Source organism: Elephantulus edwardii, unplaced genomic scaffold (assembly GCF_000299155.1).
Source record: "Elephantulus edwardii isolate Elephantulus edwardi_28Jun2011 unplaced genomic scaffold, EleEdw1.0 scaffold00130, whole genome shotgun sequence".
NCBI classification, from domain to species: domain Eukaryota; kingdom Metazoa; phylum Chordata; class Mammalia; order Macroscelidea; family Macroscelididae; genus Elephantulus; species Elephantulus edwardii.
In genome coordinates, this window is record NW_006399880.1 from 2,536,619 (window position 1) to 2,560,580 (window position 23,962).

General features: G+C 38.0%; 1 protein-coding gene across 2 annotated transcripts in view; it reads left to right on the forward strand.

Moving 5' to 3' along the window:
* DCTN4 (dynactin 4 (p62)) overlaps positions 1-22,930 on the forward strand; it is a 49,852-nt gene extending 26,922 nt beyond the window's left edge. The window contains exons 9-13 of one of the 2 annotated variants that reach the window (XM_006893685.1): positions 12,060-12,133; positions 14,574-14,628; positions 16,138-16,245; positions 19,041-19,138; positions 22,128-22,930. In XM_006893685.1, coding sequence (XP_006893747.1) covers positions 12,060-12,133; positions 14,574-14,628; positions 16,138-16,245; positions 19,041-19,138; positions 22,128-22,341 — 549 coding nt within the window. In that variant the 3' untranslated portion in view covers positions 22,342-22,930. The remainder of the gene's footprint in view (positions 1-12,059; positions 12,134-14,573; positions 14,629-16,137; positions 16,246-19,040; positions 19,139-22,127) is intronic. The other variant, XM_006893686.1, reaches the window with a different exon arrangement.
* The last annotated feature ends 1,032 nt before the right edge of the window (positions 22,931-23,962 follow it).

Sequence of the window (23,962 nt, forward strand, 5' to 3'; positions counted from 1 at the left end):
GTATTTTCAATATTTTAACTCAACCCTCACAGTTCTATGAAGTAAGGAATAGTTTTTATTACAGTAGTATTATTATACATAACAACATTTCCCTTTTCAACATGTTTTACATGTTTAATTCAGAGATAATAATTACATTTATCATGTTATACAACCATCACCACTATCCTTTGCCAAAAATTTTCCAAATTTTGTCAATATTCTTAACAGAAACTCAGTGCTCCTTTAATAAGAACTTGGCTTTTCCCTTATTATCCACCCCTAATGCTGAGAGAGGAAGACCCTCAACCAAGTGGATTGACGCTGTGCCTCCTGCAATGGGCTCTTATATATCAGGAAGTGTGAGGCTGGAGCAGGATAGAGCAGGGTTCAAACCTTTTGTTCATGGGGTGACTGTGAGTCATCTCAACTAGATAGCACCTAACAACAACAACACTAACCATAATGCATTTGTATTTCTGTCCATTTGTTTGTGCTTGCTATTTCATATAACTGAGATCATACAATATTTTTCTTTTTGTGTTAAACTTACTTCACTTAACATGTTTCAAGGTCCATCCATGTTGTGTCTATCATGATTCAGAACATATACACTAGATATTATTGTTACCTTTTTTTGAGGAAAGGGAAATGGGTGCATCTGAAGATTAAGTAGCTCAGACACATAGTGCTAACCACTAAAAGAATAGTGAAAAACTACAGCTTTTAGGCTACTAGAAAGGAAATAAAGTCATTAACTTTAAGAAGAAAAGGCCATAAAAAATGCAAGCTTTATGAGTTTACAAAACAAACAAAATAGAATAATAAATGAAAAAGAAACCTTAAATCAGCATTGTCCAAGAATTTCCTGAAGTGATGGAAATGTGCTGTGTCTGTGGTAGGCAATTGTCCTGTGTGGCTGCTGCGCACTTGAAATGTGATTAGTGCAACTGAAGTACCACATCTTTTCATTTAAATAGTCACATATGGCTAGTGACTAATATATTAGATAACAGACTCTAGATTAAAAATTACGAGACATACCAACCAAACCTGTGTGAAGGAAATGGGACATTTTTTAAACCATTGAGGAACTTGAAGCTCTAGTTGGGTATTTTTTATTTTGCTAAAGAACTGTAGATTAAAGATTGGAAGGCCTGGTATTTCAGAAGTGGATGACCAATCCTTCTTTTTAGTCTGTCTTAATTTGAATGCTCAGATTTAGAACATTATCTGACAGATAAGCATTTTACACCTGAGCCAGGCCGTGGTCTTTGCAGTGACTTGCTATGCATCAGAAAGCTGGACAGTGACTAGGGATGATAGAAGGAGAATTGATGCCTTTGGGCTGTGGTTCTGGAGAAGAGTACTGAATATACCATAGACTGCTAGGAGAACAAACAGGTTCATCCTAGAGAGTGTGAGACCATGCTGCTCCTTGGAGGCAAGGGTTCTGAAGCTTCATCTGACATACTTTGGACATGTTGCAGGGAGGAACTGGTCCTTGGAGAAGAACATCATGCTTGGGAGGGTGGAGGGACAGCGCAGGAGAGGAAGACCCTCGATGAGATGGATTGATTCAGTGACTGGAGTAATGGGGGTAGGTGTGTTGGAGACTGAGATTGACACAGGATAGAGCAGGGTTCAGGGCTGTTGTACATAGAGTCGCTATGAGTTGCCGGTGACGCGATGGCACGTAACAACAACATACTCTTAAAAGATTCCATTTACAAAGGAAAGAACTCTCTGCCATTGAGTTGATTCTGACTCACAGTGACCCTTCATGGAGCTTCTACAGCTGTAAATCTTTAAGTGAAAAGACTGCCTAGTATTCTGCCTGGAAGTCGCTGGTGGATTCAGATGACCAGAGATGTACCACCTTTGAGTTAGCAGCTCAGCTTGCTACTGTTTATACCCTCAGAGCTCCTCCAGGGATCCCCATTCACACAGAAAGTCTAGCAGTTTTAAAACTGTATATATTCCATATAAATAGACTGAATAGTAATATACAAAGCAGAATTCACCTCCTCATTGACATTGAGTCAAAACTGACCCAGAACTAGTTTTTCAAGGCTGTAAATCTCATGGGAGGAGATTGCTGCCAATCTCTCCCATAGAGCCACTGGTAAACTAGAACTGCCAGAAAGGTGATAGAGTTGGATTAGCAGAGCAACTCCCCACATTACACCATCAGAGTTACGGTTCTTAAAGCAAAATTTAAAACAAGTGTATATAGAATTATCAAATTACCATTGAAATTTTTAACATGCTTCACTCAGTAACTGAGGTAATGAGCAGACAAAAAGCAGTAAAGATATAGAACATTTGAACTTGACGTAATGGGCATGTATAAGCAATATAAAGAGCTCTGGTTGCATCTTATTTTCTGTGCTGGGCTGTGAACAAAAAAGTCAACAATTTGAATCAACTAGCTGCTCTTTGGGTGGAAGATGGACAGCCTCTTATTGTAAAGGTTTACAACCTTGGAAACCCGCCAGAAGGTTTCTGTGTGTCAGAAGTGACTTGACAACAGTGGGCTTTAATGAGACACCCAGCATCTGCAGAATAATCCTACTTTTCAGGCACACACACAATAGTGTAAGAAGTCACAGGGTAAGAAATCACAGTGTACTGCATTATAAAACAAATCTCAACATTTTTTTTTTACAGAAAAGATGAAACATTTACATAAAAGACGAAACTGTCATTATTTGATCATAATACAGTTAAGTTAAAAATAAGTAATTCCTAAAAAAAAAAAAAAGTAATTCTTACAGAGCAAAACTTGTCAGATGCAACTAAGGCCACTTTTAGATGTATATTTTAGAAAATAAGGAAGCTGAAAAGATTATATTATTAATTTCAAGAAGTTAGAAAATAATCAGCAGATTTAGTCCAAACTAATGAAAATGTAGATATTAATGAGTTAACCAATCTGCAGAAGATCAGTAGAATGCAAGTTGATCTTCTCAAAAGATTTATAGCAAATATACATATGTGAGTTAAATTAATTTATATTTTCATAAATATTTAATGATGTCAACACACTAATAATCTTTTCAAAATTAAATAAGTACTGTTTTGTACTATCATCTTCATTTGTAGTCTATTCTAAACATAACACTTCCACAAATGGAAGTCAAAATACAGGTTTTATGGTATTTCCATACAGTTCATGCTATAAATCTGTTAAAACTAATATATTCATATGGACTAATTTGGTAAGGCAGAAAGCGCATCTACATTGTGTATATGGTATGTGCTACCTTTTGTTTGAGAAAGTATGTTGTTGAGTACTGTCAAGTTGGAATCGACCGATAGTTGACCCTCTGGTGGGTTTTCAGAGGTAGTTAATCACACAGGAAGAGATTTCCCATCATTCTCCCATTGATTGAAAGTATAGAAATTTAAAATGTATTTACATATAAGAGAAATAAAATATGTTTATGTGTGTATTTTTTTATTCTTACAAAAAGAAACAACTAAGAGGATGAACTAGAATCTTAAAATACAGGTTACCTGTGTGGTGGAAAAAATGAAGATGGCAGCAAGGCTCTCTGTTGTTGTTGTTGTTGTTGCTGTTGCTGTGTACCATCCAATTCTCTGCAACTGATGGCAACCCTATGAGCAATAGCTCTGAAGCCTGCCCTGTCCCGAGCCAACCTCACAGTCTCCGACACACCTGCCTCCGTTACCACAGTCACTGTATCAGTCTATCTCATCTAGGATCTTCTTCTCCTGCACTGTCCTCTACTCTTCCAAGCATGATTTCCTCTTCCAAGGACTTCCAATGCCCAAAGTATGTGAGATGGAGTTTCAAAATACTTGCCTCCAAGAAGCAGCCTAGTTTCACCCTCTCCAGGACAGGCCTGTTTGTTTTCTTGGCGGCCCATTGTATACACAACATTCTTCTCCAGCACCACAACTCAGAGGCATCAATTCTTCTGTCATTCTTAGTCATTTTCTAGCTTTCTGATGCTTAGCAAGTAATTGTGAAGATCATGGCTTGGATCAGGTGCACCTTAGTCTCAAGACTCACATAATTGCTCTTTAGCATTTTGGAGAGTCTCTAGTAGCAGACTTCCTCAATGCAGTTTGTCTTGATTTCCTGACTCTTGATGTCAAAAATGGTGATTGTGGATCTGAGCAAGGCGACATTGTTAACAATCTCAATCTCTTCTCTGTCATGATACTGCCAGTTGGCCAAATTGTGAGAATTTTTGTTTTCTTGATCTTCAATCCATATTGAAGACTGCAGTCCTGACCTTCTTTAACAAATACTTCAGATCCTCCTTAGTTTTGGAGAGCAAAGTTGTATCATTTGTATAACACAGGGTGTTAATTAGTCATCCTTCAGTCCTGATGCCACATTCTTCTTCATATAGTCCAGCCTCTCAAATGATCTGTTCTGCATATAGATTGAAAAAGTATGAAGAAAAGACACATTACTGATGCACTCCTTTCCTAATTTTGAACCATGCTGTGTTTTCTTATTCTACTCTGAGGACTGTCCTGGTCCAAGTATAGGTTTCTCATAAGCACAGTCAAGTGTTCTGGGAATTCCCATTCTCCTCAAGGTTAGCCATAATTTGTTGTGATTTACACAAATGCCTTTGCATAGTCAATGAAACACAGATAGACATTGAAATACAGATAGACATTCCCCTCAGACTCTTTGCTTTCAGCTAAGATCCATCCGACATTGGCAGTAATGTCTCTGGTGCCACCATCTCTTCTAAACTCAGCCTGTATTTCTAGTAGTTCTTTGTCACTGTACTGTTCCAGTTGTTTTTGGATAATCTTCAGCAGGATTTTGTTTGTTTGTGATGTCGGTGATACTGTTGAATAATTTTCACGTTCTGTCAGGTCACCCTTTTTGGAATGGGAAGAATATGGGTCTCTTCCAGTCAGTTAGCCAGGTAATTATCCTCCAGAATTCTTGACACAACTTGAACATGTCACATGATCTGCTATGCTGGAGATTAAAAGGTGAGGAAAAACTGGGTTGCATTAATAGTTAAAAAGGTCATTTCTAGATCCATCCTAAAACACAACGTTCTGAGCGACAGAATAATATCCATATGCCTACAAGGAAGTCCGATTAATACCACTGTTATTAAGCTAAATGCACCAACAGCAAGAGGCAAAGAGGATGAAATAGATGCTTTCTACCAACTTTTTTTTCTTTTTATTTTAATGAAAGTTTTTAGAGACTCTGGATTTCCTTTCATTCATTATTGTACACGTTCCTTCCTGCCCACCTCTCTCCCCTAGTTCATTTTTCTCTTTGAAAAGTAAAAATAAAAAAAAATAAAATTCTTTCATTGTTATACAATCTCCTCTCCCCCTAGTCCACTCCACTATGCAGCTTTCATTCTGGATTCTTTGTCATGACAGTAATACCTAATCATATATTCCTCCTAAACAGTTCTCTCCCTTATCTGTTTCAGTGCAGTGTACATTATTTATCCCCTCTTATTTTCACCCCAACTCTGATGTCAGATCTGCTTTACAACAGTAATTTCTACCAACTTTTGCAGTCAGAAATCAATCAAGCATGCAATCAAGATTGTTGTTGTTGTTATGTGCCGTCGAGTCGTTTGCGACTCATAGTGACCCTATGTACAACAGCCCTAAACCCTGCTCTATCCTGTGCCAATCGCATTGCCTCTGACACACCCATCCCGATTACCCCAGTCACCGAATCAATCCACCTCATAGAGGGTCTTCCCCTCCTGTGCTGTCCCTCTCCAAAGACCTGTCTCTCCTTGCAACATGTCCAAAGTATGTCAGATGAAGCCCCAGAATCTTTGCCTCCAAGGAGTAGCCTGGTTTAACCCTCTCTAGGATAAATCTGTTTGTTTTCTTGGCAGTCCATGGTATACACAACACTCTTCTCCAGCACCACAGCTCAAAGGCGTCAATTCTCCTTCTGTCCTCCCTAGTCATTGTCCAGCTCTCTGATGCATAACAAGTGATTGCAAAGACCAAGGCCTGTATCAGGCACACCTTAGTCTCCAAAGAGACACCGTTGCTCTTGAGTACTTTAGAGAGGTCCCTAACAGCAGACTTTCCCATCACAATATGTATTTTGATTTCCTGGCTGCTGGTGCCAAGAGTGTTGACTGCGGAACCGAGCAAACTGAAGCTGTGAACAATCTCAATCTCTTTGCCATCCATCCTGATGCTACCAATTGGTCCAGTGGTGAGAATCTTTGTCTTCTTCATATTGAGCCTCAGTCCATACCTTGGGCCAAGAAGAAAAACACAATCTATACCGGACTTCTACAGGACACATCACCTTCCCTTCGGAGACAGTAAAACTAACTTAAGAGACACAGGACACACACACAAAAAAAATTGTCAGCAGTTGACATTGTTGGAATCACAGGAGCGAAGAACACTTCAGATACAAGCTGTCAGGTCATGGGTCGGACAATGGAAGATTAATTCTGAAGGCATTTGGTAGAAGTGAAGGGGTATCCTGGTGGAGGGTGGAGCTGGGAAATAAGTGGGTCAAGGCACTGGGCTAAGAGCACTGACTGCACTGTAACTAATGGTTAACTCCACAATGAGGGATTTATCTTTCACTGCTCCACAAATTGCTGTCAGATACTCCTAAAATTCAGATTAAGACAGACTAGGAAGAAGGATTGGTCATCTACTTCTGAAATAGCAGGCCTCTAAAAACCCTATGTACAGCAATCAAGATGCATTAATAAAAATGGGTGCCTGGAATGCAAAAGTTGGGAGCAGGGAAGAAGGATGAATAGTCAGAAAGCATGGACTCGGTGACAGAAATGAGGCTGGAATTGATAGAATTGATGGAATGATAGAATTTTGTATAATCAGTGATTTATTCATTGCAAATATCTTTTATAAGAAACATAAGCAGCAGCTATACATATGGACTTTACCTGATGGTTGTTGTTACCGTTAAGTGTCGTTGAGTTGTAGAAAACTCATAGCAACCCTATGAACAAAAGACCTGAACACTTGTATCATTTAACATAGAGAATTTCATAACACTCTATGAATGCGGAGAAATGATGAAAGTTATACAAGTGTTCAGGTCTTTCGTTCCTAGGGTTGCTGAGTCATATACGATTTGATAGCACTTAACAACAGCAACATTGAGAGAGCTCTCTAGGCCTAGTGTATAGGAAGTTAGGCTACCAAACCAAAGGTGGGTGATTTTAATCTGCGGCCCTCAGGCCTGGTTTTAATTGTTTTTGGTCAAACATTCTTCTGAGTGGTATAGCACTGTTCTGTTCATTTGCTGTACAGTACAGAGGTAACTCATCATTGCTATGATGCTAAACATTGTGACACTGATGTGTCAGATGTGATAATAGTTACCCATGGTGGACAGTGTTTGGTGGATCTCCCAGATGAAAACAGACTTGAAAGCGGAATGGCATCCACTTCTGAAATAGCTTGCCTCCGGAAATCTTTGAACACCTGATGGTACACAAAGGAATCACATCGACTATATCTGTGGAAAGAGTTGCTCAGTATCAGCTAGGTGAAAACTAGGCCAGGTGCTGATTATGGAACAGACCATCAGCTGCTCATATGCAAGTTCAAACTAAAGGTAAGGGTGGTTAAATCAAATCCACAGGAACCAAGATTTGACCTTGAGTCTATCCCACTTGAATTTAAAAATCACCTCAGGAACAAGTTTGAGATCTTGAACACTAATGAGCAAAGACCAGATGAGCTGTGGGAGGATATCAAGAATATCATTCATTAAGAAATCAAGAGGTCATTGCAAAGACAGAGGAGAAGAAAAAGACTGAGATGGGTGTCAGAAGAGACTCTGAATATTGCGCTAGAAACCAAAACAAAGAGAGGGAATTAGGAAGTTAAGGAGATAAACAGAAGATTTCAAAGGGAAGCGTGGGAAGATAGAGTATTACAATGAAATGTGCGAAGAGTTGGAGTCAGAAAAGCAATAGGGCCGAACTCACTCAGCATTGCTTAAGCTGAAGGAGCTGAAGAACAAATTCAGCCCTCAAGTTGCAATACTTAAGGATGCTGTTGCAGAATCTGTAGGCATACCTTTTTATATAATCATGATGTTTGAATAGTGTGATTCTTTTATGTTAAAGAAAATTACATTCTTGAAAGCAAACACTCAAATTTAAAGCATTAAAAATAATGAATATTACTGATTATCTTGTTAATACTACAACTTTCTAGAAGAATTATTCCATTTGATAGTGAAAACTATACAGTGAGCATGCATGCTTAGTGAAGAATATTTTAATGATACTATTTTAGTTTTAAAAAGATTGAAGAGTGGTGTTATTAGTAAACACCAATTGCATCCTGATTTTGTTGTGAAAAGGCTATGAATAACATAATTGGGAACATTTCAATATAGTCCTAATACTTGATGTGTCAATGAACTGTTTATTGGAGATCTTTGGAGAAAGAATAAACTATTAGTTTTGGTAGGGTTGATTTTTTTTAAAAAAAAATTATACTAGTTTACTTACAAAGTTCGTACACATTGTTCTTCACAGTGGATCTTTCCTATTTCCTTTAATCACCCCTGTCTCAACCCAACAAGCTATTAAGTTTTGTTAAATCATAGTTAAGAGAAAAATGTCGGACTGGGTTACTACCTTCACTACCTCATACTTTAATAAAAAATTCCATTTCAGATACATAGAAGACTTAAAAGGTCAACTGTGACGAGCCATATAGACAAATAGAGGAAATATGGAAGAATATCTTTATTCTGGTTAGGAAAATATTCCATCATTAATTAAGGCAAGCACATTCTAGTAAAGACAAAACATCTCATTACACTAAAAATAAAACTCACCCTCCAGCCCAAAGAAGATCTATAAAGAAAATGCTTTGTCAGATATGAGATTAACAAAGTAGTAATATCTGACATGTTACAGACTTTAGCAAATCAATAAGGGAAATATAACCCAGTACAAGTTTTCCCAAGCTGTCTGAAACAAAACCATTCTTCTGAAACTTGTTGTAGGCGCAAGTAGCATAATGTGTAGACACAATTATTATTAGTTTATATGAAAACAAATATTTTATATTCTTGTGCTTTGTGTACTTCCATTTTACTTAAGCAGTAAACTTGCCATTTTACCTGTTGCTGGATGCTGACTGGAGGAAGCTGCTGTGAGTAGAACCAGTAGGTACTCGGATAGCCTTCACAGTTCTTTTTTTTGGTGTGTAAATAGTACACATGGTGGACACAGGCACATTCACCACATGCACAATGTCTTTTTTGCAGGGAGGGGTTGCCCCACCACAATTAAAAAAATTCACATCCTGTTTTACAGTAAGCATAAGACTCTCGTGAGCCCTCATGGGCTTGTCTTATACCTGATAGCATGTCTTGGTAAGAGATGCACAAAAGAAATCAAGATGAGAGCGCAGACGCTCACACAGTCCAGAGCTGTGGTGGTGTGATGCTGAGATGCCGAGTCTGCTTCTTGGGGAAGGAACGTGGCATTGTCACTTGCTGCTCAGGATACATGCTGCTTTTTTAAATAGAAGGAGAATTGATGCCTTTGAGCTTTGGTGCTGGAGAGGAGTATTGAGGGTACCATGGACTACTAGGAAAACAAACAGATTTATCCTGGAAAAGGCAGCTCCTTGGAGGCAAGGATTCTGAGGCTTCATCTGACATATTTTGGACATGTTATAAGGAGAGACAGGTCCTTGGAGAGGGACATCATGCTTGGGAGGGTGGAGGGACAGCGCAGGAGGGGAAGGCCCTCTATGAGGTGGATTGATTCAGTGACTGGGGTAATCGGGATGGGCGGAGACAGTGCGACTGGCACAGGACAGAGCGGAGTTTAGGGCTGTTGTACATAGGGTCACTATGAGTCGGAGGTGACTTGACGGCACATAACAATAACAACAACCCTGCACAGTAAACAGTGAATATGCTTTTCTCCTTTTTTCGTGAATGCAAAAGTCCTCTTTGGATTTCTTTTGGCTCATACAGGTGTTAATGTAGGTCTTTCATAAAAGTGGAGTATTAATGACCGTTTTTTTGTTATATTGGTTTGCATACAAAATTCGTATACATTATGTTTCACACTTTCCTTCACTCACATTGTATTTTAGACAATCATTCCTATACATTGTGTTTTATGAACTTAATCACCATTGAACTATGGTAAGTGAACTTTTGAAAAATAGGGGATTTCTATGTAAAAAAGTACCAGTAGATAATAACAGACAAGCCATGGCAGTGGAAATTCCACTTGCCAATAAATATAAAAAGGCGCTACCATTCATGGTAATGAGGTAATACACATTTATTTACCGTGAGATACTGTTTCTTAATCATAAGGTTGGCAGAAGTTAGCAGTTTGGTGGTAGCTATAAAAATAATAAACACATGCACTATTTTATCCACTCTTCAAAAATCCTGCCAATCCATTATTTACACTTGTGAGAAATGATCTGTCTACAAGAATATGCATTGCTGTATTTTATTTAATAGCAAAATAATGGGAATACCCTAAATGTCCATCACTTATGGTCTGATTAAATAAACACATAATCCTATTGGCATCTCTGTTTGCTACTATGGAATTCATTCCAGAATCACATAAATGAAAAAACTAAACTGGCAGAATATTTTGTATAATGTGTCTCTATTGCGTTATTATGAGAGGAAAAACTGGTAATAGGGAGCCCTTACCTGTATTCATTTTTGTATAGTACATTTTTTAAAATTAGACGCGTGTTTATACTTGTTTTCATATACTTTGAGCAAGTTGCCAGGAGGGACCAGTCCTTGAAGAAGAATATTCAGAAGTGTGGAGGGTCAGTGCAGGAGAGGAAGACCTTGGGAAGGTCTGAGGAAGATGAGGTAAATTGACACAGTGACTGGCGGTTGGGGTCAGATGTGTCAGAGACAGTGAGGTTGGCTCAGAGTAGGAAAAGGTTCAGAGTTGTTGGTTCATAGCATTGTTGAGTAGTAGACTCAACAGCACATAACAGCATCAGCAGTACACTTTCTAGAAAGTTAGTTATTCATAACGACACTTCAAATCATTGCTATCCAATTAGAACCAACTCATTGCTGACTCTCCCTTGAGTTTTCAGAGGCTGTAAATCACACAGGTGGAAATAAACCACCTTCCTCCCAAGGAGCTGCTGATGGATTCGAACCACCAGAGCTCACCTAATGATTTTTCATTTGGTTCCACAGTTTCCTCCTACTCTGTCCAGGATCCACTGCTGTTACCCCTTTCCAAGTAGTCAGCAGTGGTGAGCAGGCTCTGTCTAGGTCTCCTGCTTCTGGGGTGGATGGGGTCAGTTTTGTGTAGCCCATTGGTCCTTTGTTTCTGGTGAGTGCTATATGTGTACCTTGAATTTTCTCCTCTCTTCCTTGCTCTAAGTAAGGAGAGACCAGTTATTGCATCTTAAAAGGCCACACGCCGCTTTTTTATTTTTGAACTTTTTGTTGTGATTTAAGTGAAAATTTTCCATTCCACCATTCATAGGCACCATCAGCTTGTAGGACCCTAGGCTATACTCAGCAAAGTAGGATGTGGAATGTTGTCATTGTGGACTTTTATCCCAGCTGAACTTGATGTCCCCCAACACTTTGGTCCTGAGGCCCTGAGCCAGTGACTCATTCAGGATGTTAGATTATGGTTTAGAAGTCTACATAACTTTGCTCCCTGTTAACCCTACTAATATACAGGTATACTTAAAACATAAACAAATATGCATGCAGAAATAAAATTTGCCAAACCGTCTTGAGTGTAGTACAATGTAATATTTAAGTCCACTAAACATACTGAGTACATTGTTTGGCACAATAGGAAGAAATAATGTGTTAACTATTGTTGTTACTTCATTATTTTTAAAACACCATAAAGACATATTTGATAGTATGGTTTGTACCAAGTAAAATAGAGCCTTTGTAAATTTATTTATCAGTAGCATACACTCGAAAATAAGTAGTCTTGTAGCAGAGTAAGACAAAACACTAATGTTAATTCTTCTGTTTTTATAGCTTTGTTAATCAGGATAGTGCATCCTTGTTTTCCTTCTAATACTTTTATTTCTCTTTTTAGAAATGTGAACATAATTTGAGCAAGCCAGAATTTAATCCAACATCTATCAAATTCAAAATTCAACTGGTTGCTGTGTGAGTATTTTGATTTAGTTTTTTTAAATTGTTGGTTATGTTTTGCTTTTGATACTCAATGTCAAATATATTTACTCTTAGCTTAAGAAAGAAAACATCTACATCAGAATAATTTTTTTACTATTCCTCTTTAGCTTTTTCATTTTGTTCTGTGTCAAAAAGTTTAAGGTATTTCTTCAGACTTAGAATCAAAGATGTTTTTATATCAGATCATAGCAATGTGGCCTCCTATGATGCGTCATATATTATTATTATTATAATTATTATATATTCTTGGGTTAAAGAGTCAATTTATTATTTTTATCACAGATGATAAAGTACCTGAGTTTGAAAATGACCTTGTAAAAGTAAAAATAATGGCTAGCTTATTGGCAAGTATACCAGTATAGTCATTTTATTTACTGGTGGTCTGATAGACATTACAGAGTGAGATAAAATTTGGTGTTAACTCACTGGGACATGTCAGTAGAAAGGAGTTTTGCGTTTAAAACTCAATTATCACATTTTTTAAGTTTAAACTATGGAAATATTTTCTAACTTTGCTTTAGGAATCTTATTACTCTAAGTCTTTAGAGTTAGAGATAGGGACAGGGAACACAGAAACCACCAGTAAAAGAGATAGAACTGACCTGAACAAAATGAAACCGATTCTGAAGGACCAAATCAACGGCAGAGTCATGAGACAGACAATGGAGCCACTCATGACATATGAAAGTTTAAAAATCCCAAGCATGTAAAACTCTACAAATTAGATAAAAAGGGAAGGAGGAAGCAGGGCAAAGAATTTAAACAAAATGGGTTAAAACTAGTTAGAAAACAGAAAATCCAAATAGCTGACAGCTATATAGAAAGACAGAGACTTGAGAGCAAAATACATAGTCTGTAGTAAATAATTGACATTTAACTGGGAGCTCTGGTGGCCTAGAGGGAAGGGAATTGTGCTGCCGACCCAAAGGTACATGATTCTAATCCACCAGCAGCTAAGAGAAAGATGGAATATCTCCTCCATGCAATTTACAGCCACTGAAAACAGGCTAGGGGGTCAGGTATGAGTCAGTTCCAGCCTGATGGTAGTGAGTTTGAGTGTAGCTAATAAAGAAACCCGTGTTTATCTGTATTCTTGCTAGGATTGTGAATTTATAGAACCTGATAGGGAACGTGATCTGGGAATATGAAGAGAAATTATATAGACTTTTAACTAGCAATATTAGCACAGCAGTCTATTCTGTAAAGACAAAAGCACCATCATATAAGACCACATTTACAAAACAAGGTATTGCAGCATTTAAGTGGTAAAGAGCTAGAAAGAATTACTGTTTATTGGCCTACCAGCAAGGAAGAAATTGATTATGATGAGCTACAAAATATTACACAGCAATTGAAAACAAGTCTGTGACAGATAAATGGATGGGTTAATTCTGGCCTAGAAAGTGAGAAGTCCTAGGAAGACCAGTAATGAGGTCTTTTTTAACTATATTCCCTCACCTCTGAGGTGGCAATAACCCATGCTTTCTCCCTCAGCGTTATTAAGAAAATTCAAATGAACTATTATACTTAGAAATGCTTTGTGTTGAAAATCACTATAAAATATTCTTATTTTCCTAACTATTTTATTTATTACATGACTGGTTAGGAATGAAAAGAATAACCAAAACGACACGTGTGAACTCTGGTATAAACTCTTTTTTTAGTTGAAGAACTGTACTTATTAAAAAGAGTTTGAATATAAACTTCGCTTAATATTGAATTCTTAAGCTTGCTTTGAAGTAGAGTGCTCTTAGTACTATAATTGGAACACTAAGAAGACAATAATCAGAAAACGAGCAGAGGGCTTAAATAGGCACTTTACCAGACATCATACACAAATGGCAAACAAGCATGCAAAAGGTGATCATTAGTCTTTAGAGAAATGCAAATCAGAACCACAGTGAGGTAACTCTTTAACCTCCATGGTTGACTAGTGATAGAACAAGCAGAAAATGACAAATGTTTGCAGGATATGAAAAATTGTGCTTGTAACAGTACCTGGAACATAGTAAGTTCTATGTAAATATTTATGTGGTAAGTATATGATACTGTTCATACTTCTAAAATGTGTTAGTAAATTCCCATGGAACTTAGAATCAGTTGCTTGTTGAGAAAAAAGAAATAATAATAAGATCTCAAAAAAATAAATGTAGTCAGTGTGTAAAGGAGACGCCTCCCATAACATGCCCATACAAGATGTAAACTAGTTACTTGAGATTTTAGGAAGAATTTATTACCAAGTTGATCTTCCTTTAAATTCTCCTTATCACAGTGATTTATAATTCTTTTAAAGTTCTCTTTTTCCATGACATGTTCTAATTAACATTAAATACTTTATTTGTTGTACTAGCTAAGAAGTAATACTTTTAAGGGACTCAGGCCAACATTAATGCATATTTTTATTCATGCATAGCAATTATATCCCAGAAGTGAGAATCATGTCAATTCCCAACCTTCGCTACATGAAGGTCAGTATTGATAGAAAAAAATATTGATTGATCAAAGATGCATGAATCTATGTTGGTGATTGTGTGTTTGGCATACAGATGCAGTGAACAAGAGTGAAACTATTATGTAATACATGATTAAGACTGTAAAATATTTTTTTCTAGTTTTACAAAGAGATCCTCTGATCAGATTATGATTTTTGTGAGGTTTTTTAAAAATAATTTTTCTTTTACAAACTATGACTCAGCAAATTTTTAAGATTTACTGCATAGAAAATGTGTAGCAGTTGGAAAATAATGCATGTAAAATGTATATGCTAGATATTAAACTGTGTACCTGCTTAAAAATCATACATTGAGTTGGTTCCTACTCACAGCTGACCGTCCAGCAGGTCTTGAAGCTATAAATCTTGCAGGAGGAGATTGTTCATCTTTTCCCTGTGAAGCTGCTAGTGGATTCGAACTGCTACAGAGATGACCGCTTTGGTCCAGCAGTGCAGTGGAATCTATGAACTTGGTCCTAGAGCTCAAAAATAACCCCAACCCAAAACACCAAGAAGTTTGAAATTTTCAGTTCCTTTAGTCTGGGATTCTTAGCAAAAGCATCTTTGGAATGTTTGTGTAAGGACCAATGGTGCACATTATATAGAGATGGAATCATAGGTGGCAAAAGGAAGGAAGATACTGACCTCCACAGGCATCTTCAGCTCCTCCCCTCCTCCCGGGAGATTAGGAGGTGGGTGTGTGTGTGTGGGGGGGGGTGTTGTGTGATGTGTGTGTGCTTTACCAGATGTCCTCGGTATATTCCATAGCATCTGCTTTACCACTTTTCTTTCATAATGCCCGAGACAGTTCTTTCTATAATCGTTACTAATTTTAAAGACTGTGTTACTTGTCTCAAGGGGGTTCCAACCAAGTGCAGATAATCATGGTTTAAAAAGTGTTAGGAGACTTTTTTTACCTTTAAAGTCTTGCACCTTTAAATAAAATATTTGTACATATGTCTAGCCTGTGTCTCCTTGATGCTGTTTATGAGAGCTTCCTGTTTTTTCAGATTTTAAGTGGCATTCAGGTAGGGGAAGAGTGATAAAGTGGTATGACAACAATATGAAACAGTGCATTGCACAGTGGGAGGAAAATGTGCAACAATGAATGAACGAAAACCAAACCTTTCTGTAAACTTTCGTTAAAAATCACTACACACACACACACATTTAAAAGAGTGATAAACTTTTAAGCCCTCAGGTTAGTATATACTCCCGAGACTTTCTTACAAACTAACCCTTTCTTTAAGATCTGCCCTATAGCAACACCACAGATTATATTGTATAATTATAAATAGTAGATGTTACTGCTCTAGAGTCACAGAGTGATGATTTGGTGGAATACTTAATGCCTCAACTAAGAAAGTAAAAGTATGTTGCAATATCATAAGGTGATTTTGTGTAATACCTAATATTACAGCTAAGACAGTAAATGTATGTGGCAGGATTGTAACATGTTTTGAGAGGTGTCATTCCTGTTCCTCAGGAGAGCCAGGTGCTCCTGACTCTGACCAACCCCGTGGAGAACCTCACCCATGTGACTTTGCTGGAGTGTGAGGAGGAGGACCCTGATAACATCAATAGCACTGCTAAGGTAGAAAAGACTTATGTTCTCTTGACTGACTGACTTGTCTGGGGTGGCAGTTTTACCCTGCCTTAAAGGACTGTATACTATTTTTTTTTTAATGCCCCAAAACATTTCCATTAGTTTAGTTTTTGTTGCATACATCTTACTTACCTAGACTGGACAATGACTTTGTAACTGAATTTACTGTTTTTAGTTCATTCCCTCTCTCCGTTACAGCCCATCTTCCATATTGCTGCCAAGATAGTCTTCTCTAAAGCTGTGAGATTCCATCTGACTTGTAGTTGAAGTTTGAACTCCTTGACATAGCTTAAGAGCATCCTAATGAACTCAGATCTGTCTGTTCTTCCAGCATAATCTTTTCCTAAGTTCCCAACTTTAGCATTCTCCAAATAGTATGAAGTAATAATTGTAATCCAACCAGGTCAATAACTTTCAAGCTGGAGTTTATATGCTATTCTTTTCACCTAGAAAGTGTTCTTCCTCTCCCGTTTTCCTGATACACAGCCATTCATCTCTCTTAATTTAAAAGCTGCTTGTTCCTCAAAATTCATACCACATATCATTCTCCTTTTAAAAGATGTTATGCCTCTCCTAGACTCCCTCAGCTTATTTAAAGTATACAGAGAACTAAACGCAAATCCTTGATCTGACCCTACAATAGGACTCTTCCCATAGTGTCTAAGTCTCTAAATCTGCAGACACCGACTGCCCTCTCTTTCGTCCTCAGCTTACAAAGCTAATGAGCTCAGACCTCCAGTCTTTTGCTTAAAAGCCGCACTCTAATCATTGAACTACCAGGCCTTCCTAAAGTGAACGTGAAACAAAACCAAACCCACCGCCAGCCAGTTGCCTCTGACTCATGACGACACTCCTGGCACTGAGGCTGTGAATCTTTGCCAGGGAGACTGCCCACCTCTCTCCCCCGGAGTGCCAGTGGATTAAAGTTAGTGACTTGTTGACTGGGGTGCAATATGTTATACCACCAGAGCTTCTATAAGTTTATATTTTTTTTAAAAAAGTAAAGCCTCACAGATATCACGTTGGCCCTGATTCATGGAGACCCTCCATCAGTTCTAGGTTATAAATCTTTACAGAAGGAGACTGCCCCTCGGTCTCCTACAAAGTATCTGATGGATTTGAACTGCTGCCCTTTTAACTAGCAGCCCTGTGCAATATGGACAACAGGACCTTAATGTGTATTTGATGCTAACTTCCTTAATGGGTGAATTTTACTTTCACTAATTATTTGTTGATTGGATGAACTATAATTTTTCTGCATTTTGTCACTGTGTGTTATCTTTTGTTGATATGTGCCATCAAGTTGGAATCAACTCATAGTTGACCCCCCAAGCAAGTTTTTATAGACAATAAATTGCCCAGGAGATTGCCCATTCTTCACCTGCAGAGCATCTGGTGGATTTGAACTGTGTGTCTTTGGGATTACAGCACACCTTCTTACCACTACGCCACCAGAGCTCCCTTCATTTAGAACTTGATATTTTAGATTAAGAACTTTTCTCTTTATATACACCATCTATTGTTGATTCTTTATTCAATATAGTACTCGTAACACTGATACACATAACTGCATTCAGCCTGATTGTCATACCAACAATTGGTAGGAAGAAACTCTATATTAATTACTTGTTAATCAAACAGTTCTTACTACAGAATTTCCACTCCCCTTTTTTCTTTTTAATGAATTTGCTTATTAGCATCACTTCCAAAGAAAGATGGCACATCTGTCCTTACTCTTTGCTTAAATAGCACTTTGTTAAAAGCACTTGACATTTTGTCTTAAAGGCTTTTCTTTTTTTTTTAATTTATGATGATGATGATGATGATGTGTGTACCGTCAAATCGGATCTGACTGGTCCAGGAGGTGATTGTTCCTCCTTCTTCAGCAGAGCATCTGGTGGATTTGAACTGCATACTTCTGGGATTGCAGTGCTGCTTCTTAACACTAGGCCACCAGAGCTCGCCTTAAAGGCTTTTAACGTTAAGCACCTCCATAAAGACAGAGGCAGAAATAAGCTCCTGTGCTTCTGTCCAGTTTGTAGATTTGCTTTTGAGAAAGATTTGTCTTTCTCTCTGCACCTTCCCGCACCACACAGGTAATTGTGGTTACAAGACTAGCTGACGTCGCTATCTCTTAACCTCTGACATAACTAAGTTGAAGCCAAGTCTCAACATAAATTTGAAGAATACATAACTTTTTTTTTGCAATCATGAATATAGACACTCCTTTTTCAGAAAATACCAAATGTTTTCCAAAAATGATAGACTGTTTCAGATAATGAAAGATAAACGCCCAGGTAACCGGCCTCCTGGGATTCAGCCCTTTGTATCGTCTCCATTTGTGTTCACCATTGTGGTCTCTGGTCACTTTCTCTTCCTCGAATTTCTCTGTTCTTACACTTTTGCTTGAAATACATATGTATTCTGAAACAGTGTTTTAAAACTCCATATAAAAACAAACAACACCTCCATACAATTTTCTCATACTTGCTGCTTACATATATAGTTAAATGTGTGAAAGCCAGAACATGTGTAAGGAAAAAAATCTGTCACAGAAGGAAACACAAATGTTTTCCCACTAAAACTAGTAATAGAAAAGTGCTAAGACTGCACCCTACCAAAAGTGAAAATCTTGTGTGGCCCAGGAAAACAAGACAGTCGCACTGGGTTCTGGCTGCCACGGATTCCGTGGTGTAGGTCTAGATGAATTAAAATAATTGCTGCACTGCATGGATACGCACGCGAGCACACACCGAGCCTGGCCTCTTTATGTTGGTCTCTAGGTGGTGGTGCCCCCCAAAGAGCTCATCCTAGCTGGCAAGGATGCCGCAGCAGAATACGACGAGTTGGCAGAACCCCAGGACTTTCAGGACGACCCTGAGTAAGTGATTTTTGTGACACCTCACCCCTTCTCCAGACACATTACCCCTCAATTAGATAATGTAGATAATACCCCCTTGTATATCTCAGTTCTCTTATCTGGATACACAACAACTATGAAGAATAAAATAAAATAAAAATTATCCTTTATCTCACCAGAAAAGATGTTTGTCCTTCCAGTTATGTCTTTAGTCATTTTTTCATCCTGTAAATGCAAATTTTTTGTCATTTCTTTGTTCACATATTTTTATATCTTCCTTAGTGTAAGTTTTTCAAGTGTATAGTTTCTAATGGTTGCAGTATAGGATATAGTCTTCTGTTCCTATAGATTTATCATTGTATTGGTTCCTACCTTCCCCCTTAGAGAAAGTAATGTTTTATTCTATCAAACTTGATAGCTGAAAAGTGAAAACCCAAACTTTCCCCAAAATAAGGAATATATCAGTCAGGATTCAGTTCAAAAACCTAAGTTACCTCAGTTACTTGGACATAGAAAATTTAGTATGAAGAAGTGTTAACATAGGTTAAACTTGATTAAATGGATAATTGAAAGAGTGAAAGGGAACTCTAAAGTGTCCCAAAGATGCTTCATGAAGCAAGTTACCAGCCCTACAGCTGAGGGAACAAAGGGAAGTGGTTTCAAGGTTTTCAAATTTAGAGGCTTTAAGGAGGAGCACCATAGAGCTGAACTCAGATCTGCAAAGGTGGCGAAGGAACGCTGCTGGCATCTCTGAGTGCTAAAGGGAGTGTGGTGAGCTTCCTTATGTGAGAGCTAGGAATCTCTCACTGTCTACTCCTGTGCCACTTTGCGGGTGAAGAAGCATTACCCAAGTTACAGACAGAATTGCAAACAAATAGGAAACTTAGAGGATCGAGGCTTTTCTTCTTCTAGGTTTCTAGCCTTTAGAGTTTCTTCCTCTGGGTTTCTAGTCTCCTGTTGACAGAGCCTCGCACAGAGAGACCTACAGAGCGGAAATGTGATTAGCAGAGTCTGTGTCACAGAGCAGGGAATAGAAAGGTGAATTGAGAATGAAAAGATTTTAAGCTTAATAAACAGGCACAGAGGTTTTTAGCACAATGATTGGTACCTTCCTCAGTGAGAGATTAGAGAAAAAGAGAACCTGGGATAACTTGGAAAAATGACTACACTGGGTTAACTTGAGAAAACGTTGTGGTAGGTGTCTAAGGATCTAAGAGCTATCCTCTGGGATTCTCTTTTATCAGGTCAATGTGGGAACCAGTAATTTGAAAAGAAAGAAATCCCCAGATCTCAGAGTTTGCCTGGGAAATTAAGAATGAAAGACAATGACTTTTTACGTTATTCTGTTCTGAAATGTTTGAATTCCCCCCACCCCACCCCATGAATTGGATACAAATCAAGAGTTGAGTTTGTTGTTGGGTGCGGTCAAGTCCACACTACCTCTTAGCAACCCTGTGTACCTGTGGGATCCTGCGTTGCGCCCTCTGCAGTCCCACAGTGCCTAAGCCCTGTGTCAGTTCATCTCACTGAGGGGCTTCTTCCCCTTTGCATCTCACTGAGGGGCTTCTTCCCCTTTGCTGACCTCTCCCAGCATGATGTCCTTTTCCGACATGCCAGTATGTCCTGACAACATGCCCAAAGTATAGTGTATATAGGTGACTTTCAAAATGCATTCTGTGAAATTCCTTGCTTTTTTGAGGTCTACTACCACCAGTTGCTGTCAGACAGATGCCAACTCATAGTGACTCAGTGTGTGCCATTGTATAAATTAGATATATAGCCTTGTGAAGCCAAGGCAAGATACTCTGAAATAACATCAATTCCAGTCAGAGTGCATGAAAGATTAATAGAAAATTGGATTGTACATTGGAATTTCACAGTAATGTAATAATAAATAGAATGTATGTAGTAATAATAAAATTATCTTGTTGTGTATGTCAAGTCAGAACTGACTCATAGCTGCCCCTCTAGCAGGTTTTCAGAGGCAGTTAATAACAAAGAAGAGAGTCCCCTCCTTATCCAGCAGAGCAACTGGTAGATTCGAACCATATGTCTTCAGGTTTGCAGCACATCTTTTTACCACTAGGCCTCCAGTGTTCCCTATAGAAATACGCAAAGTTTTACTGCTAGTAACTTTTCTTAGAGGAGCTGATAATCATTTGGATAATCTATCAAATTCACTGTCCTTCTACTTATGGAAGCCAATTTATAAATGCATAAACTTCAAGTCACATACTTGTAAGAAAAACTTGAAATTAAGACCCCCAACTGGAAAGACTTTTTCTTTCCTAAAATTAATAATCATGAGGTTATTTATAAAACACAACTCTGGTTTGCTGTGTTCTAGAAATTCCCTTAAAGCTCTAAGTTCTTAAGATTTAATCATAGTATCAGTCCCTATCTAATAAAAACATTATCACCAAGATCAGTGTGAAGTCACAGTAGCATTGTTTATAATAGAAAAAAAAATTGACAGCAACATCAGTGGTAGCAATTATGGTAAATATATGATAAAATACTGGTCAACTATTAACAAGAATTAAGTCAGACGGTAGACACTAATGTGATGAACTTTGTACCCCAAAGTGAAAGATGTTTGTGTGTAGAAAAAAACCGTTTTATGGAGGGAAAGTAAGAGTTCTTGAATAATAGACCTTGTTAATGTTTTCTTAAAAACTGAGGAAAATGTAAGCTTGTATTAAATATCTGGTAGGATAAGGACCAGAGTGTTTACAGTTCTCTTCTGAAAGGATGGTAGGATACTGAAGTGGAGATAATAAGAGAAAAGGCTTCGACTTTTCCTCGTTTGAATATTTTGTGGCTCTGATTTACTTTTGTGCTATTACTAAAATGTTAAGACATCAACATTTTGCTAAAGAAACACTCTTGGTTGCTAATTAATGGCGTGATGGCCAGATCTTGTCATCTCAGATTCCATGTACCATAAAATGACTGAGTGTAGTGGTTTGACAGACTTGCAACCTAATGCTGTACTTACTTTCTCTCCTAGCGTTATAGCTTTCAGAAAGGCCAACAAAGTGGGAATTTTCATCAAAGTTACCCCACAACGTGAGGAGGGCGAAGTGACCGTGTGCTTTAAGATGAAACATGATTTTAAAAACCTGGCTGCGCCCATCCGCCCCATTGAAGAAAATGACCAGGCCACGGAAGTCATCTGGCTCACTCAGCACGTGGAACTCAGCTTGGGTCCACTTCTTCCTTAAAAATTCCACTGTCGGGCAGATCACAAAGGACGATGTCTCCATGTTAAAATAGCGAAGCCACTGCTTCGTCGGGCCTTGTTCATTAACCACTAACGTCCCCATGTACTACTGAGTACTGTTTTCAGGAGAGTAAGGGCATAGGGAAGGCATTGAGAACACAGAAGCTGCTGTCCTCTTGCTGTTCCTTCTGTAACACCAAGAAGTCTGTGTCTCCGTCACCGAACCCTGCACGTTGAATAACAGCAGCCTAAATTCATCCCACGAAGGGTCAGCTGCTCTTTGGAGGTGTAATAGATTACTACCTGAGAAATTCTGGCCTTAATGTCTCCTGGTTTTGTCTTCAAAGGATCAGAATCTCACAGATGAGACTTAAATGGTAGCCCAAAGGTGGACCTGCTGTTAATGGCCTAGCCCTGGTCTCACAGTATCAACTGCTTTTTGCATTGTATTAGACGTAATCTTCATCTAAGCATATCCCTTCGTTTTTCACTATGGCTCCCGTCTTGCCACAGATTGCCGTTTGACAAAGGGCAGGAAGTGTTACAGTGTCTTGAGCATTAGGATGATTGGAGCAACCTGTGGAATTCTTTTTTGTTTGGTTTTTTTGTTTCTCTTTTTGTGACTTGTGAAATTCTTAGACTCTCTTACTTGCTGTCTTAATGAAAACAAAACTTTTTTTATTTCTTGATTACGCCTAAGTGTTTTGCTCAGTAGAGTATGACATTGTCTTTTAATAATTGGAGAAGTACCCAGGGAGGATAATACCATTACTGCCACAGGGAGGCAGTCTTCGTGTGTTTTACTCTAACCTTCTCTGCTCTAACTCCACAAGCTGTTCAGCATATTTAGGACACAAAGCCTAGAGAAAACTTGAGCGAAAAAGTTCACTCCCAGAATGCAGAAAAAAACATTTTAAATGATAGGGTTTTAATTTTTTTTTTTTCGGCATCCTCTTAAGAAATGTTCTTGCCATTGATTTAAAGAAGGAAATTGACATTTATAATCTCTTTAATCAAAAATTGGTTATACAAAAAAGAGCACCTTTTCCTCTTCTTGAATTTTTATCATATTTCAAATAGAATCATTTTGATTATCAGCCTTAAGTATTTCAAGAGATAGCCAAACAACAGCACACAATGCCATTTCCTTAGTATGCTGAATTTTGGTTGATTAACCTTAATGTCTGTGATGTTTTCTAAATTGGAATGTGAAAAAAAGTATGTCACAAACATCACCCACTATGTTTTCAGTAAATGTATTTTCAGCAAGTGGCAACAGATATTTGGAGAGAGATTTCCTGTTTTCCTTGATTTTTGTCTTTTAATTTGAAGTTTTCTGTTTTTAAGAAAAAGGAAAAACGAAAGATTATCCTGTAATCTACATACAGACAAGACAAAGTACCTTGTCAGCTCCCCCTTAAGAAAGAAAAATATTTTGAAAGACACTAAAACGTACACTTAAGGTCAAGTCAATTATATTAAACACTGTTCTGACAGAGTAATATATATGCTACAGTGTAATAAAAATTATTCATATCTGTAATGTAATATGATAGTGATAAGTAGGGTTTAGCCTCCTGGGCTTTGGGATGGGGTTGGGTAATGATTTACTTGCAGGAAGA